This window comes from Xenia sp. Carnegie-2017, unplaced genomic scaffold (assembly GCF_021976095.1).
Source record: "Xenia sp. Carnegie-2017 unplaced genomic scaffold, XeniaSp_v1 HiC_scaffold_16, whole genome shotgun sequence".
NCBI classification, from domain to species: domain Eukaryota; kingdom Metazoa; phylum Cnidaria; class Anthozoa; order Malacalcyonacea; family Xeniidae; genus Xenia; species Xenia sp. Carnegie-2017.
The window spans coordinates 1,941,295-1,957,536 of NW_025813469.1; the positions used below are offsets into that span (position 1 = coordinate 1,941,295).

At 35.3% G+C, this 16,242-nt stretch overlaps 6 protein-coding genes across 7 annotated transcripts; 3 read left to right on the forward strand and 3 right to left on the reverse strand.

Annotated features, from left to right (window-relative positions):
- The first annotated feature begins 78 nt into the window (after positions 1-78).
- Positions 79-4,817, forward strand: LOC124436482 (geranylgeranyl transferase type-2 subunit alpha-like). 2 transcript variants are annotated; one of them, XM_046986408.1, is made up of 15 exons: positions 79-120; positions 233-468; positions 543-730; positions 830-1,030; positions 1,095-1,178; positions 1,243-1,331; positions 1,393-1,491; positions 1,580-1,673; positions 1,801-1,852; positions 2,509-2,597; positions 3,017-3,145; positions 3,222-3,283; positions 3,378-3,413; positions 4,255-4,459; positions 4,573-4,817. In XM_046986408.1, the coding sequence occupies exons 1-15, from the start codon at positions 118-120 to the stop codon at positions 4,728-4,730; spliced, it is 1,725 nt and encodes a 574-aa protein (XP_046842364.1). In that variant the 5' UTR covers positions 79-117; the 3' UTR covers positions 4,731-4,817. The 2 variants fall into 2 exon arrangements, with proteins under 2 accessions (XP_046842364.1, XP_046842365.1); XM_046986409.1 differs by having other exon boundaries at positions 103-120; positions 230-468.
- LOC124436483 (sorting nexin-20-like) lies at positions 4,031-6,485 on the reverse strand. Its single transcript, XM_046986410.1, has 4 exons — positions 6,163-6,485; positions 5,914-6,077; positions 5,589-5,794; positions 4,031-5,506 (listed from the first exon to the last, which is right to left on the reverse strand). Exons 1-4 carry the CDS (start codon positions 6,186-6,188, stop codon positions 4,829-4,831), a joined length of 1,074 nt encoding a protein of 357 aa, XP_046842366.1. The 5' UTR covers positions 6,189-6,485; the 3' UTR covers positions 4,031-4,828.
- Positions 6,486-7,266: 781 nt separating this feature from the next.
- LOC124436485 (tumor protein p53-inducible nuclear protein 1-like) lies at positions 7,267-8,844 on the forward strand. The gene is made up of 3 exons (XM_046986412.1): positions 7,267-7,538; positions 7,712-7,874; positions 8,022-8,844. Exons 2-3 carry the CDS (start codon positions 7,733-7,735, stop codon positions 8,519-8,521), a joined length of 642 nt encoding a protein of 213 aa, XP_046842368.1. The 5' UTR covers positions 7,267-7,538; positions 7,712-7,732; the 3' UTR covers positions 8,522-8,844.
- A 370-nt stretch (positions 8,845-9,214) lies between these two features.
- Positions 9,215-11,696, reverse strand: LOC124436484 (uncharacterized protein F13E9.13, mitochondrial-like). Its single transcript, XM_046986411.1, has 5 exons — positions 11,582-11,696; positions 11,310-11,409; positions 10,829-10,911; positions 9,972-10,306; positions 9,215-9,821 (listed from the first exon to the last, which is right to left on the reverse strand). Exons 2-5 carry the CDS (start codon positions 11,401-11,403, stop codon positions 9,491-9,493), a joined length of 843 nt encoding a protein of 280 aa, XP_046842367.1. The 5' UTR covers positions 11,404-11,409; positions 11,582-11,696; the 3' UTR covers positions 9,215-9,490.
- An 86-nt stretch (positions 11,697-11,782) lies between these two features.
- Positions 11,783-14,621, forward strand: LOC124437054 (G1/S-specific cyclin-E-like). Its single transcript, XM_046987068.1, has 10 exons — positions 11,783-11,920; positions 12,141-12,207; positions 12,279-12,323; positions 12,913-13,221; positions 13,327-13,569; positions 13,638-13,781; positions 13,858-13,966; positions 14,038-14,138; positions 14,215-14,271; positions 14,349-14,621. The coding sequence occupies exons 1-10, from the start codon at positions 11,901-11,903 to the stop codon at positions 14,475-14,477; spliced, it is 1,224 nt and encodes a 407-aa protein (XP_046843024.1). The 5' UTR covers positions 11,783-11,900; the 3' UTR covers positions 14,478-14,621.
- A 528-nt stretch (positions 14,622-15,149) lies between these two features.
- LOC124437059 lies at positions 15,150-16,188 on the reverse strand. Its single transcript, XM_046987075.1, has one exon. The coding sequence runs from the start codon at positions 16,177-16,179 to the stop codon at positions 15,355-15,357; it is 825 nt and encodes a 274-aa protein (XP_046843031.1). The 5' UTR covers positions 16,180-16,188; the 3' UTR covers positions 15,150-15,354.
- Between the last annotated feature and the right edge of the window lie 54 nt (positions 16,189-16,242).

Genomic DNA, 16,242 nt, shown 5'->3' on the forward strand with positions numbered 1-16,242 from the left:
TAAACAAAGGCTAACAAAAACATTGACAAAAACATTACAAAGCGCTCTCCCCCCGTATTTAGTCTTAGCCTGCGGTCAGGTATAATATAGTATCTTTCAAACCTCGAAGGAAACAAAATGGTGAGACTGTAAACTTAATTTTATTTTCATTTTACGCGATTTTCACTGAAACAGATAGCAATTTTTAGTTTCCTTAGATTAAGGAAATTTTAAACTTTCCTTTTGCAAGTAGCATGGTCGTCTCAAAGTGAGGACAACAGCAGAACAAGCGGAAGCAAAACGCAAGGAGCGACAGAAGAAGTTAGAGATATATCGACATGTGACGAGCACGGTGAACAGAAAGCGTTCAAATGAAGAGTTCGACGAAGAAGCTCTAAATCTTACCGAGCAGTTGTTGATAGCCAATCCCGATTTCTATACCATGTGGAATTATAGAAGGGAGATGTTTGAATACTTCAAGAAAGAAAGGTGATAGGCGATCTTTGTCCTCTATAGAACCGTCTATCCGCCCACTCAGTGGCAAGTTTTCGTTTTTTTCTTAGGGAAAGTGTGCAATTGAGAGAACTCTGTTTGAAAGAGTTGGCATTTCTAGAAAGATGTCTGCCTGTGAACCCAAAATCATACGGCATATGGCACCACAGGAGCTGGATGATGTTGTTCATGTCAACGCCGGACTGGAAGAAAGAACTTCATCTTTGCAATGTCTATCTTAGTTACGATGAAAGAAACTGTGAGTTAATACTTTATTTATTAACCTCTGACGAGTCACGATTTGTGCATGGACCATAATCACGTGACCTCGTCTTCTTTGCAACTTTTATTTTCTCAGTCCACTGCTGGGATTACCGTCGTTTTGTGGTGAAGCAAGCGCAGATTTCGGCCGAAAAGGAGTTCCAATACACAAGTGATAAGATCAGAGAAAACTTCTCGAATTATTCATCATGGCACTATCGCAGTAAACTTTTGCCAAAAATACATCCAGCTAGTGCAGACGACGGTGAACGAATCGAGGAAAACGCTTTACTAGAAGGTATGGGCTCGTACTACAAATCACCAATTCGAGTAAACTCTCTAATCTTTACGTTTTTTCAAAGAATTTCAATTGGTGCAGAACGCGTTTTTCACTGACCCCAACGACCAGAGCGCTTGGTTCTATCACAGATGGCTTCTGGGAAGAGGTAGCTATTGTGGTCTAATCTTACGTCATTTTTCCATGTAAATATCGCTAACCTTGTGTTTCAGCGAAAAACGACATTAAAATCTTACAAGCGTACGCACGACGGCACAACGACAGACTTGTTGTTTACATATTGTTCAACAAACAAGTGAAGGTATTGTCATAGTATTTCGCCTTTGCTTCAGCTCCTTATAGTACATTTTATCATCCGTTAGAAAGAGGTGGTTTCAGCACTATCTTTAACTGTGAATGGCGAGAAGGACTCACTAGATTGGTACAATCCCACAAATAATGTTCAACCATCAAGCATTTGGATATCCTTTATGTTTATATATTGGATAATCACCGTGATGATTATGTACTTCATGAGAAAAGGAAAGTTATTTCTTTAACTCAACTCAAATAGCCAGTTCGAAAGTTTCGGACGAAGATGCTCTCCATCTCAATGTTACCCATAATGAATTGAATGTAAACATAACTTTGGACGTAAATGAATGTAAGTAACGTGAAGTCTTGTAGCCCACAACTGGTTGTTGTGTGTATTGCGAGAAAAGAAAATTGGTCAGGAAGATCACCTAAGTGAAATGATCACACATACGAACGCTTTGTTTTATCCTATATAGTAGAGATAGAAGGATGGAAAACCTGCTATGACGAAGCTGATTATAGTTTTAGGTAATAATCGTTTGTATTCACAGGAAAAGCCCTGAACCACCTTGCACTTTTCAGAAAGGTATAGCAAACGCATATGATCAAAGACGCACATATTTGTAGGTAAAAGCAATAGTACAACTACAAAACGTTTTCTTTTCACGGTAAATTGCATAAAGCATTTTCAACAAAGGTCATTGTGTATGGTAAGACTTCAAGATTAGAAACTGCAAGCGCGAAACCTTCATAGCGCTATATTCACTGAACAGTAATTTCAATTCTTTCAAAAAACCTTATAAAATGCAAAAGGACAATCAGTCAAACAAAGGTCACGTCAAAGATACTGAAGTTTCACATTTGTGAAGAAAAAATAGGAACTTTCCTATTGCGCTTGGAAAACTCACATTCAGTTGAAAACGTAACCCAGGCTTCGTACAACAACAACACTAAGATATAAAGACTGTACTGTAATTATAAAACAGATAAAGTTAAACCAAATGTTTTAAATTTTCCTGTAACATGTATTCATGATTGACTTGCAAACTCCCTTTGATTGATTTAATAGACCTAGAAAAACCCAAAACCTAATGAAAATCCAGCTAAGGACCAATCAGCGTACGCGTTTTATTGCTTTTATTTTATAAACAAATATGATAAGTCTGTTTATAAACCATTTACAGATCCGAACTTACTACGGTACATCATGCCTTTCTCGAAAACGAACTGGAATCATGTTGCCTCCTCCTGGAAGAGGAACCAGATAACAAATGTGAGTGTTGCTAATGTAAATGTTATCCCTAAAAACAGTTGTTCTGAAGGGTTATATGAGGGTGCAAAAGGTTGCAAGAAGGTTTATAAGGGTTATATCTAGTAGAGATATGATATATAGTACGAAAGTCCGTTCATCACATACTTGTGCCTTTATTCTTCCGAACAAACTATGAGAAACAAATAAAAAGGAGACACAATCATACAGTTAGCCAAATTCGTTTTGACCAGGCGGAAAGTTTCGCAAGACAAAATAAAAAACGACATCCGGCGGGATCGTTTCCTCCCATTGCTTTGGTGGGCCTTATAAAGCTACAAAGATGTGATCAAGCGTATGTTATCAATAATAATGCAAAAGACAAGCGATTTGGTTTGTGACCAATATTCAGCAGTTATTTATTGCCTGTGCTATATTTCCAGGGACAATCCTGACTATTGTTCTATTGATGAGAGCCATTAATCCAATGAACTATAGCAATGAAGTTGAAGGTTATCTCAAGAAACTTAGTGAAATTGATTATTATCGACGTGGATATTACAATGATTTAGGTGGGCGACAACGATATTTCCCCTCCTACATTCTTTTCAAACAAGCTAGGTTTTCAGTCCAAATTTTTAACTTTAGATAGCAAATATAAACTAGAAAACACCATTGAGAGACATTTCGTGGATTGCAAAGGCAAGCAAGTATGAAAACATCAAAATAATTCATTGCACCAACACTATTCATACACTTTGCTAACTTATATTACCGTGCTCTACTCTGCATTTTCTTTTGCAGAATTTTCTTCCCCGTGTTATCCAACTTAGTCATATGGTTAGTATTTTAACTTCAGAGATTCACCTACGTATGTTAACAGACATTCAACTACGTATGTTAACAGACATTCAACTACGTATGTTAACAGACATTCACCTACGTATGTTAACAGACATTCAACTACGTATGTTAACAGACATTCAACTACGTATGTCAACAGACATTCAACTACGTATGTTAACAGACATTCAACTACGTATGTTAACAGACATTCACCTACGTATGTTAACAGACATTCAACTACGTATGTTAACAGACATTCAACTACGTATGTTAACAGACATTCACCTACGTATGTTAACAGACATTCAACTACGTATGTTAACAGACATTCAACTACGTATGTTAACAGGCATTCAACTACCTATGTTAACAGACATTCAACTACGTATGTTAACAGACATTCACCTACGTATGTTAACAGACATTCAACTATAGTATTATCAACAATAGGTATACAGTTGATGTTAGTGGAGAAGTAGATGCTATGAAATATACAGCATATGCATAATGCAAATAAGTATTGTGGATGAGATAAGCACATGAATTTCTGCTGATGCGACTGTTTTGTAGTGCTATTTCTTAGCACATTCACAACATAAACATGAGGCTAATTAAGAAATGAAAGACACATAAGCTTATATTGAAGACTAAATGAACATAAAGTAATAACTATGTACAATTGCACAACATGAGCATAAAGTAATAACTATGTACAATTGCACAACATGAGCATAAAGTAATAACTAAATGCACAACAATATCATAAGATAATAACCAGATATAAGTGTCAAAAACTAGTGCAATTAAAAACTAACATATCATATATAATTTCCAGGATTTAACAACTCTTTATCATATGGATAGACTCTTACTTATGACCGATATTGATTTATCAAACAACAGACTACGTAGTCTGGATGGCTGCAATATGTTACAAAGCGCTAGAAAGATATGTCTTGACAACAATAACTTAGAAGTGATTGTGAACAAGCAAGGTCTAAATCTACCATATTTGAAAGAATTATCCCTGAACAACAACAGTATCCTTTGGTCAGTTGGGAAAATTCAGTGCTTATTGATATTGTGTTCATTTTCTTTTGCCATTTTAATAACTAATTTGCAGAATTACTTTCTTAACCGTTCATGAACAAAGACATTGGACGTATTTCATGTTTTCTTGCATTGCAAAAGTGTACAAACCTCAAAGAACTAAATGTAAAAAATAATCCAATTGAGGGAGTGTTGAACTGGCATCGTGAAATCAAACAAATGATTCCATGGCTGGAAAAGTTAAATGGTGAAGGCATTTGAGATGCAAGAGAAATTGACATGAAAAATATGTCAAAATATGTACAATTACAATTATTTCTTTATGAAATATTAATTTTAGCAAGCTAATGATCACTCTCTTATTTGTTTGCAAATCTTTTAACTGTCAGTTCCCTCAATGAAGGTAGATGCTCAATTTCTATATTATTCATGTTTATGATCTCTTTTAACCTCCTTTCAATGGAACTTGCATCCTCACCCAACCAGGTATAAGTATTTTTAAGGCTTTGTAAAAGCGGCAACAAATATTTGTTCGAATTGTCATTACCAATCAACTCGAGGGCAGCATTACTATACCTAATAGCTTCTTCAAAGCTTTTAAGAGACAAGTAGCATTCCACAATGCCACCTAAAGTTGCAACAACCTCATCAGTTGAATCCAACGCAAGTTTTTGCTGAAGATGAAAACCATTTAGGAAGTAGTTCAAAGCTGATTCAAATCTCCCACCTGATATTTGCCTACAGCCTTGCTGTAGAGATTGAATGTAAAAGAAATTCTTAAAATTTTCCGAAGTTCTCATCTCTTCACTTTCGTGAATGTTTCGAATGAAATCTTGTAGAAGTCTGCTACGATCACTAATTACTGTACCCTTGAGGTTTCCATAAAGCTTTTTCTCGGGAAACTCAATGCTTTTCATTAAATTTGAGTACTTTTTCTTTAGCTCTTTGTAGAGTTTATAAAATTCAGAATACCTTTTCTCAACAATTGCCTTGTCACTGTCAAGCCCAGGTGTTCGTGTCACAACAAGCGTGTAAAGCTAAATGGAAAGTTTCAAGAATAAGATTTTATAGTTTCAAATACATTACAACATCTTTCTAAATGAGTACAATTCCTCCTACCACGTGTTTATGGTGACCTGCAATTCTTGTATTCACAATGTCAAAGTTCACCTTCGCTGTTCTTTCTCTGATAATTGAGATACTTAGTCCACGTTTTATGCTTGTTTTTAATGTACGAATTGGTTCAAGCAGTCCATAGCTACTATCGTCACTTTCACCATCAGATGAGTCTAATGTAGAGTCAACACTTTCACTGCTAGTCATTCCTATTAAATTGAAATGACAAATTGATTAGCAAAAACAAACAGAAACAACATCCACTACTTCATGCCAAGTAATATTTTAAGTGTTCAATATAATAACAAAACAATTTCATCGTAGATACCCAAGTTGTCATCAATTGTCAGTGAAAGCACGCCATTTAAATCAAATTCGTGAACATCTTCGTCAATAAGGCTATGCTCGAAAGGTTCCAACTCGTTTGTTTTCAAATTACATTTACTTAGACGTTTATTGGCCATCACTAAGGTGTCAGATGTCGGATTGTATCTGGACAAAATGTATAACAAAATGACGTTATTCTATCGATGCGTCGTTGTCTAAAGACAAGAACATTGCATTGTCTTTACCCTACCTAAATGGATCAAAGAATATTATCATACAAAGCTTGGGAAAGGTAAATCTTCACATTAACTTTAACCGTTCTTCTTTTGATTGGAATCACTGATGCGTCAGTCGTCTTAGACATCTAAGTTCCTTGCTAGACATAGCCATATTCCTCGATTTTCAAGCTCATACAATATTAATTGCCGCATATGGAAACAGAATATCAAAATATCGTGATGGCGGTTCTTGACCAAGAACGCGAGTTGATTTTTTAACAGATATCAACTATATTTCAACAGAACACAGTTAATAAGTTATAATTCACGCTAGGCTGCCAGAAAGGGAAATTTAAAAAATACTTAATGACGTCATGATAAAGCAAAGCATTAGCAACAAAAATTGCTAATTCCTTTCATTTTCTAAATTTCAAGTTTTCGTTGGGCAAAATCAACTAAAAATTGTTGCACAGCTGAAACGCAAAGTATCTCTTCCTGAAAGGGAATACGAATTATAATAAGCCAAGATCTTTTTCCAACAATATTGTGTCATATTGCTATGAACACGAGGAGAACTGATGCTGTGCACGTGATATCAAATAAGAGCACAGTAGAAGTTACATAATTATCATAAAACATTAATCCCAACAGTTCCAAAACATTTTGCAGTATTGGTCGGTAATCTCTTTACGATTTCTGAAGGCGTCTGTCTTAACGAACAAAAATAAGGAATTGCCAGCCAATGCCAACAGTAAAACCAGATGACTTAACTATCTAATTTAGTTGTCAGGGTGATGGTCTCGTAGACGACCTTGGAAAAATAAAGCAAGGTGAACTTGGAATCGAAACAGAACAAACATTAGCATTTAGGATGTTCCACGCCAACGGGCAGCATTTTTGCGTCAAATGCACAATTACTTTTTTATTCAAATAAAATTTAGGTGGCAGAGCAAGACATACTTTGTTGGCAACCGTACGACCTTTGCTCCTCTCCCAGATCGCTGGGATGAACCATCCAATCGTTTCTGACCAATTAGCATCACACCGATGCGAACGAATTATGAAAAGGGGGCGGTTACCATACCATATATGGCTTTATTTTGATGGACAACTGACAGGATGTCAACAAAACCCTTGTCAAACGAAATTTTTTTGTGTATCGTCACCGGTCTTAAGTTGAACGTAGAAAGCCCTAAAATATTTCGAACTCCATCAATATAATTTGAGAAAAATATCTAATATATTCACGAAGCGAACAGCTCGTAACTTACAGATAACGATAAAACACATTTTTGTGAGCTTATCGACGACTAAAGGACACATATTATCGCATATTCTTTAGCAAAACGGTTTTTGGCGCTTACAAACACAAATAGAAGAAATAACTTCTTGGGGCGTCTTCTTCATCGTAAGTATTTCTTTCGTATTTAAAAATAGGCGTTCAGATGCTTTTACTCTACTATGCATGCATTTTTAAAGTAAACTAGCGTTTTGCTATAAGCGTTTGTTTTTAAGAAGTGTAGATTGGCATTGCATCATCTTTCTTCCTTAATTCCAGTAAAATCTTTTGCTATACTTTAGGAATTTGAAAGAAAAAAAGAGATGTTGGCAACATTGAGCAGTTATATTTGGTCAAGCGGCTCTGAAAATGAAACAGTGCCAGATATAAAGCAAGATAATGCACCAGAACAAGAAGACGAATGGGTTTTGGTTGACGTGAACGACCAGCCAAAAACTCAATCAGGTCTGACCCTCTCAAACGCGACATACATTTATTCAGGCGATATTAAATTCTCCATAGGCACTTCTACTTAATGCTTAATAAACACAGTAAAAGTTCAATACAATACGATAGGTATTAATGCTATGTATTATAATCAACTTTTTACAGTCAAAATCGACAACGCGTTGCAATGTATTGAGCCGGAGCCGAGGGCAACGACCGTAGATGTTTTAGAGGAAAGTTGGTATGTGACGCCTCCATCATGCTTCAATGCAAACCAGGACGATTGTTTAAGTCTACCGCCAAGTCCTCTGGAAAATTTGCTCATCGAACATCCAAGTATGTCCGTTTATGATGGACCAGCAGATATTTGGTTGGCCGTTGAACGAAGCGAAACATCCGAGGAAACCCCCGAGAACCCGTCTACTCATACCTCGGCAGAAAACCGAGTCCAGCTTAGAGTCGTAAGAGCAATGGATAAAGGCAAAAAGCTGGCGAGAAACGGTCAGGAAAACGTTTTACAGCAAAGGAAAAAGCAATTTAGGAAGAGCAAATTGCGAAATCATAACCAAATGCATATCAGCGTACCGCGTTCCCGACGTAAACAAAAGAAAATTGACCGTAAACAGGGGAAATATTCTTCAGTATATAGTCACCGAGGTTGCTGACTGGAATATGTAAGATTTTCTTGTCACGTTTCATCGTAATAGGGTTTTTCACTTTTTATTTTACAAACGTATTTGCATAATAATTATTTTAAAAGCTAGTCACTGTAGAATGATATATGGGTTTTCCCTCACTGTGTACAAGAATATCTGTATATAAATAAATTTTAAATAGTGTATATTACATATATGGACGATTATTTATAAAAAAAAACACATAGAAATAACTAATTTTTTTTACATACGTCGTAAATGCACACGTTGTATTATTGATAGCCTTTCCAATACCAATTACGGTGAATAAAACGATTTTATTAAAATGTGAATTTGTGGTACGAAATCGGCATATTGCTGGTGGTTTGAGGATATATGAACACCAGACAACTAATTGATCGTATCTTGGAAAATACTTTAAAATATGCATAGTTTCGTTAGCGTGAGTCGCTGCATGTATCATATTAAACAAAAAAGAACTTCTTCAAAGTTCTAATTCGTATCTCCAACTTGATCACTTCGTTCTAATATGTGATTTACACAAACATTTTTGTGGTGAAATAGGGGACGAAAAATCATTCTGCCTGCCTTGAATAATTTTACGCCCGACATTCACCGTATGCGTGCTAGTTGCGTGTCGAACGCATGAGTTTATTAAAATGCAAAAAATGTTTGCATTGTAATTAACTTTGTATGTAAATGTTTGCGGTCAATAAAAAACGGTTTAATTTGCGTTCAGAAGTATTCATTAATGCAAGCATTTATGGAATGAACGTAATGTTAATTTGTCAACTATCAAAGTTATATACTAGAAAATCTAAACACTGACATAATTTCTTAGCACACCAATATTTTTTGTCATAAATCCTTCAATGATCTCAAGTGTTCTACTTTAGTCATGAATGATTTTACCCTAGATCGATCCACAGCAGATTCCCAGTGTCCATCCTTCTTGAAATGTGAGCCAAAAATCATTTGTCATAAATCCTTCAATGATCTCAAGTGTTCTACTTTAGTCATGAATGATTTTACCCTAGATTGATCCACAGCAGATTCCCAGTGTCCATCCTCCTTGAAATGTGAGCCAACAATCAAAGCTGATGCTTGAATGTAATTCTGTATGTTTTCTATAGTAACACCTGATCCAACAAGAACAGGAAGTTTCACAGACTTTCTAATATCTACTAAGTCATGATGGTTTGCTGGGGAACCAGTGGTTGTTCCAGTAAGTATGACACCGTCAGATAAGAAAAACTCGGCTGCTTTTGCTGTTTCGATCAAATTTACATCTGATGTAATCATGTGGGAGCTATGAATGGTTAAGAAAAATCTAATTGCATCTCTTCAAAAATATCCATTACATTATGAATGCAACATTGATTAGAATGCTAAATTACTTCATTGTTCTTACATTTATAAACAAACGATAATGATAAGGTGATATTCAAATAAAACCCACCTATGCTTTTTCTTGATGTCAGTAAACACCAATACATTATCAGCGGAAATCTGTTTTCTGTAGCGCAGCAACTCCCCAGCACATGAGTTCACAAGACCTTCATCGGCCACATGTGAAAATATGAAACCCTCCACACGAATGAAATCAAAGTTGCAAGCTTTTGCAATGGCAAGTGCTTGCTTATTAGCAACAGTTAAGACTTGAACCCCACATGGCATTGCAGGAAGAGTTCGCTTCACCTCCATGCATACAGCGGTCATCGTAGCAGTGACCTCAGGTCCAACATTTTCATTAATGTATGGATTATCATGCATGTTTTCAATGATAACACCATCCTACTGGTGATAAACAATATAAGGAATACCAAAATTGAGTGGGTATTACTATTTTTTTACAATGGCAAATCAATACTCATTTGACAGGAGGGGTGCAGATTTTTACAAGGTGTGTGAATCTTCATCACAGTTAAATAGGCTATTGTGAATTTTTAAGAATGAGTGAACCTTGCGTAATGAAAATGTTATTACCTTTTAAATTTTGTTTGTTAATGAGTTCATGTTAAGTGATTTATTTCAATCTTAATGACAATGAAAACATGCATGGTAGTGCTCAATTGCAAATGGTGGTAATATAAAGTAGATAATTGCCTTTGAAATGAGAGGTTAACTTTACCTGGTCTTAGTGTACAATTTCATAGCCTCTAATTGTTATATTAATTGTTTACAGTATGTAATTTTTAGGATATTTTATGGAAAATGCAGGCATTAAGCTTTATAAATAATTTTTGTGTTTTTAATTCATTCAACAGAAAAATCCATAGTACTAAACTTACAAAGAGATTAAAATTTATAACATACCAATGAAGCTTCTTTGTAAATTAATGCTTCGGAACATGCCTTCTGAATAATCTCAGATATTGATTTGCAATGCTTTGGTGTTCCTAGGAATAATTTATAAAACAAAATGCTCAATTTGTAGATGGTAATAATTGCATATTTACTCTATGCTGAGGTGAGGTGATACGTTGGCATAATAAGGATTGTCTTTAGTACTATCATAAAAATACAATAAAAACTATAAATAACAAGAAAATACCAAAGTTTAAAAAATAGTAGTTTCAAAAGTTTGTACAGCAGTTTATATCCAAACAAAGAACGCGAGGACAATGTTTTCGATAATTCTACGTCATTATACGGCTATAAAGTCATAAAAATAGCTACCATGTGCACATTCTAATGATTCTATTTTAAGTATTAAGTACTATATGATCAACATTCCTATTCAATCTACACGTTTTCATCAAGACTACTCAACAATAAAAAACTATCAGCAGAATACCTGGTAATGCGTCCACATGGATCATTCCAATAACAATAGAAGAACGCCTTCCAAACAACTGAGAAAACCTTGAAAGAGCTGTTACAGCCGCCATTTTAACCTTACAAAGTCAAAGTCAAAAGTATTAATACTTCAACTTCCTATGTATTATTTAATTGAAGATTATAACAATTTAAAAAGATACATGCTCTATGGCTTATTAAAAAGTTTATATTGAGTAATCGTTTATATATTCAGTGAGATTGTGAGTGAACTCGCTCGCAAAACCTTACCAGTGCGTAAATCAGGTAAATCCTGTCAAATTGTCCTCTCACAATACCCGCACGTGCTACCGGAAATTCACAAAAACTGAAAATTATGTAAACAAAGCCTTGATCGTGAACGGAAATCGTTAGCAAGTCGCCAAGCATTATGATTGGTCAAACGATAGCGCAACCAGTTTAAATTTTGGCGGCCGAAAAAAAACCCGCGCTAACCAAGCGCGATTACAAATTCCCATTACAGAAGTGATTTACTAATAACAAAGGAGGGAGCAACATTGTTAGCTCCATACCCTCACTAGTAAAATATCAGGGGTTTTTTTCTACAGCAATGAGCTGCACGACCAGAAGGTAATAAAAAGGATCTTTTTTAACACATTTTAAGCTTTATGTATCTCCGTTTGGTGGAAGAGTTGTTGCGTTGTCAAACCCTTAGCCGTGAAATTCATAATTTTAGCTGGAACGAGATACTTGCATCACAGCTGTAAATTTTCATTGAAGTATTATCGGATATTATTTATGTTGGGTGTATTAAATTTTTTCTATTAATCATTATTTATATACCTTGCAGTGCGATGTTGAAGACGAGAAAAAATAGCGAAGTTGAACGAGAAACTCGTACCAGCAGTAAGCGAAAGGTTTGAAATCAAATGCCCTGTCATTCATCATTGGTGGATTTTTCTCATTCACGATTGTATTTTCTGTTTAGAAATTGAATTCGAGTCTTTGCGATTCAAGTCAGGGAAATAAAAACGTAGGCTTATAATTAACAAATCCCTTACTAACAATTTGCCGCCCATTTATGGTCGCCATACTGTAATTTCCATAATGAACAACGAAAATTTTTAAACTTTAATCCTTTGCACCGTCTTGCTGAGAGATTAATGGCCAACATTTTTATTTCATTGGGGCAAACGTGGCGTTTAACGACGGTCCCATGATCGGCCACATGTTAAATTTGAACCACAATAAAATCATTTCATTGTGTGGCATTTTTAAGGTTGCATAGAAATGCCATCTTTTCGATTGCATAAACTCGGTCAATTCATTCACACTGACTTCTCAGTGCAGGTCAATTTAGGCTATATATTTAGCACTCTTACAGTATAAAATAAAAAGATCTGAATATGTCAACGAAGCAATGCTTATATAAGGGGGAAGGTTGTCAATTATATTTTACATGTTATGATACATGGATAAATTAGTTGAACAGTTCTATAATCAGGTATTTTTATTCAGCATCAAGCTTGCACCTTCATTTCCTACCATTGTCTACTGGTAGTTTTCATACCACATTTGCAACTTGTCATAACTTTTTCAATAACATGAGAATAACTTTTTAGTTGAAAACAAATGAAAACAAAGGAAAAACCGACCAGTTTCAGAAAGAAAATTTTGAATCTATGCAAGCTTCCCCTACAACTTCCACACCTGCACAGTGCAACCAATTTTCCCACACAATCCTTGATTTCTCATGCCTGGGCAGTCATTCGAGGACACCTTTACCCATTTTGAACTGGGCAGACTCTGATGACTTTTGGACATTCTTGAAAGAAACAGATAAAAAGTATCCCGTATGTGGTCAGTATATGAGTCAGCATCCTTCACTGCAGCCAAAGATGAGAACTATTTTACTGGACTGGTTAATTGAGGTCAGTTGCTAAAATTGGATTTTAGGGGACGTCTTCATTAATCATCATTAAATGCTAATCAAACCACTGTATGTGTATGACATTGCACTTGTTCTCATTTGCCAGGTCTGTGAGGTGTACCGGCTACACAGAGAAACATTTCATCTTGCAGTAGGCTATGTAGACAGATATCTCAAGGTTAAGAAAGACATTCATAAATCGACATTACAACTTGTTGGAGTCACAGCCTTGTTTATTGCTGCTAAACTAGAAGAAATCTATCCTCCAAAGGTTGCTGAGTTTGCGTATGTAACTGATGGCGCATGTACAGAGGATGAAATCCAAATAGAAGAACTGGTTATGCTAGAGGTGCACTTCAGTTCGTGAAGTAAACTTTTTCATTTAAAGATTTTCATTGAATTTTTAAATATATTTAGGTGTTAAATTGGAAGTTGACACCAGTCACTATAAACACATGGATAAGAATATACTTGCAACTAGAGAGCTACAAGCAAGATGAGAAGGCAGCTTTATTTCTAACTCCAGCATTTTCTGGTAAAGATCTTGTGCAGTCAGCAAAGGTTGGTAGGAACTACTGGCAACTACATTATGTGTCCTGAAAAATTTGTATGACTAACATTAAAATGTTTCTTTTAGCTTGCTGACTTGTGTGTATTAGATATGGAATCAATTGACTTTCCAAATAGAATTTTGGCTGCAGCGGCAGTGCATTATACAGTCTCAACAGATATAGTCAAAGTTACTGGTATGCAATTGAAATGCATATATTTCGACATGCAGATTGTTTTCCTATAATAAGTACTTTTTCTATAATAGATATAGATTGGTCAGAGTTATATCCATGCATACAGTGGATGAGGCCATTTGCGGAAGCTGTTCATGAACAGGGAATGGTTGAAGTGAGACTCTTTGATAAGGTACTTGTAATCTTGTGCTTATGAATAATTTAATGTGAAATGAGAATTTGATATATCAGGTTAACTTTTCTCTCAGATTCCTGCTGAAGATTGTGCAAATATTCAAACACACACTACAAATAAGGCATTGATGGTAGGGTTGATATTTCCATTCTCAATTTGACAACTTGACTTAAGCTGACATTGCTGGGTTCATATATTTCTTTCAAGGCCGATGTTGCAATCCGCAAGAGCAAATATAGTCAAATTTCTTCCTTAACAAGATGCAGTCCACCATCCCCTACATTTGGTGTCTTAACCCCTCCTAGCAGTTCAAAGAAAGGCAAAATGAACAGATAACAGTGTGATGGAAATATATGATAAGTGTAAAGGATTGCAGAATGTGGCACAAGTGGCAGAAACATGGATTAAAGTGCAAAGCTTTGCATCAAAGCACTTAATTTAGTCATGAAATTTTTGTGATACTGATATTGCAAGCTTCATCTTTGGGAAGTTTATTGATTTTAAACATTCTCCTCTTAATGAGATTTTCAATTTATAATTTTTGTATATTCTTTTTTATATGTATTTGTATTTTGCGAAAATTTAATTTGAATAAAGCTTTTAATAAAATAAGATTTAATCTTTTTCCTATAGTTGTCAACAATATGCTGCAGAAATTTACCATATATCTGTCAAATTAATGACTTAGTGATATCTTTGAGAATGAAACATTATTTGTGTAAATGCAAAGAGCATTCATCAAATGATGGATGAAATCTCAATATCTGCTTATGAAATCTGATTTGAGACAATTTGTCTAAGTTCATTTGCATTGACTATCATTGTCCTATGTTTACACCAATTATGAAAGCAGATCGTGTCATTACAATGCACATTTTATCCATTGAATATTAGATCCACAGAGAACGAAGTTGAAAATGCTTACAACATTTGATATCAAACAGTTTTTCGTTGATGCAGACATTGAAAGAAACTAAATGTAGGATTTCCTCCAAAAAGAACCAAATGTGAAGGAACTGAATTCATTTTGATTTTATTCAACAGTAGTTTAAACAAAAATAAAAATTAATTTGTGCACAATGCAGTATGAATTCACTTTCGAATTCTGCTGCAAAATTCTTGTCACCACCAAGACATGTCTATGTCATTCTTTGTTTGGTGGTACGGAAATGGATTGGAAATTATTTGAATTGCCTTCTCACTTGCAATTACATTATCTTCCATCCAGAGAAAGATGCTTAGCAGCTTCATTGTAACTTAACCTGCTAAGATTCTTTTTATTTTCATATAAAAACCGCTTAACAGAGCCTGGTTTTGTCCGAGCATAATCTCTCAGGGCCCAACCAATTGCTTTCTGGATGAAGAACTCTGATTCGTGACATCTCAACTTGCAGAATTCAAACAAAAGTTCTTCTTTGGTAGAATGCTTGCAACACAATTGATGTAAGATGGCTGTTCGCTTTAACCACATGTTGTCAGAGCTCACCCAATTGCGCATGACAGCAACACCCTGCTCGGGATATAACTTCACCAGGAAACCAATGAGTTTGTATGCAAGCATGTCTACTGTGTCCCACCATGATTTATCTGTTATCAAAGATTTGAAAAACTCGACATTTTCCGCGAAATGAGCCTGCTCCTCGCAGATTAACTTTCGATTCTTAACGAGGAAATCCACAGCAACGTATTGAAACTCCCTTTGAGGATACGACCACAATAATGAGACTAGATCTATTATATCTTTCCTTTCAAAACATTTATCCTTAAGTGTCAAAATTTCCGTACTTACTTCTCGCCGAGCTGGTGTTTTGACACCGTAAAATTCGAATTGGTCTCTCAGGTATTTTTTCATCGCTGCAGAGTCCTTTGCGTTGCCTCGTCTTGATAATTCTTTCGATAATTTCGAAACAATCAATTTTGCTTCCCGTTCAAAAACTTCAGAGGACATAGCTGCAGTTGGTTTACTGCACTTTAATTTTTTTGTCAACATTTCACGACTTTCATCTCCTTTTTTCGTCAATTTTCTTCTTCGACTCATGTCTACCTTCTACTATTTTGAAGATATTGTACTTCTCGCCAAGAATCGTGTTGTCTTCACGCA

Excerpts from the sequence above, each read along its gene's own strand:
- LOC124436482 (XM_046986408.1), top strand. Across the intron at positions 1,332-1,392 it reads TGTTCAACAAACAAGTGAAG|AAAGAGGTGGTTTCAGCACT; the intron begins GTATTGTCATAG and ends ATCATCCGTTAG. Across the intron at positions 1,492-1,579 it reads TTCAACCATCAAGCATTTGG|ATAGCCAGTTCGAAAGTTTC; the intron begins ATATCCTTTATG and ends AACTCAACTCAA.
- LOC124436483 (XM_046986410.1), bottom strand. The coding sequence starts at position 6,188 with ATGATAATATTCTTTGATCCATTTAG. Across the intron at positions 5,795-5,913 it reads GACAATTGATGACAACTTGG|GAATGACTAGCAGTGAAAGT; the intron begins GTATCTACGATG and ends TCAATTTAATAG. Across the intron at positions 5,507-5,588 it reads CAGGTCACCATAAACACGTG|CTTTACACGCTTGTTGTGAC; the intron begins GTAGGAGGAATT and ends CTTTCCATTTAG.
- LOC124436485 (XM_046986412.1), top strand. The coding sequence starts at position 7,733 with ATGTTGGCAACATTGAGCAGTTATATTTGGTCAAGCGGCTCTGAAAAT. Across the intron at positions 7,875-8,021 it reads CCAGCCAAAAACTCAATCAG|TCAAAATCGACAACGCGTTG; the intron begins GTCTGACCCTCT and ends AACTTTTTACAG.
- LOC124436484 (XM_046986411.1), bottom strand. The coding sequence starts at position 11,403 with ATGGCGGCTGTAACAGCTCTTTCAAGGTTTTCTCAGTTGTTTGGAAGG. Across the intron at positions 10,307-10,828 it reads TTTACAAAGAAGCTTCATTG|GATGGTGTTATCATTGAAAA; the intron begins GTATGTTATAAA and ends TATCACCAGTAG. Across the intron at positions 9,822-9,971 it reads GACATCAAGAAAAAGCATAG|CTCCCACATGATTACATCAG; the intron begins GTGGGTTTTATT and ends AACCATTCATAG.
- LOC124437054 (XM_046987068.1), top strand. The coding sequence starts at position 11,901 with ATGAGCTGCACGACCAGAAG. Across the intron at positions 12,324-12,912 it reads CAAGTCAGGGAAATAAAAAC|TTGAAAACAAATGAAAACAA; the intron begins GTAGGCTTATAA and ends ATAACTTTTTAG. Across the intron at positions 14,272-14,348 it reads CTACAAATAAGGCATTGATG|GCCGATGTTGCAATCCGCAA; the intron begins GTAGGGTTGATA and ends ATTTCTTTCAAG.
- LOC124437059 (XM_046987075.1), bottom strand. The coding sequence starts at position 16,179 with ATGAGTCGAAGAAGAAAATTGACGAAAAAAGGAGATGAAAGTCGTGAA.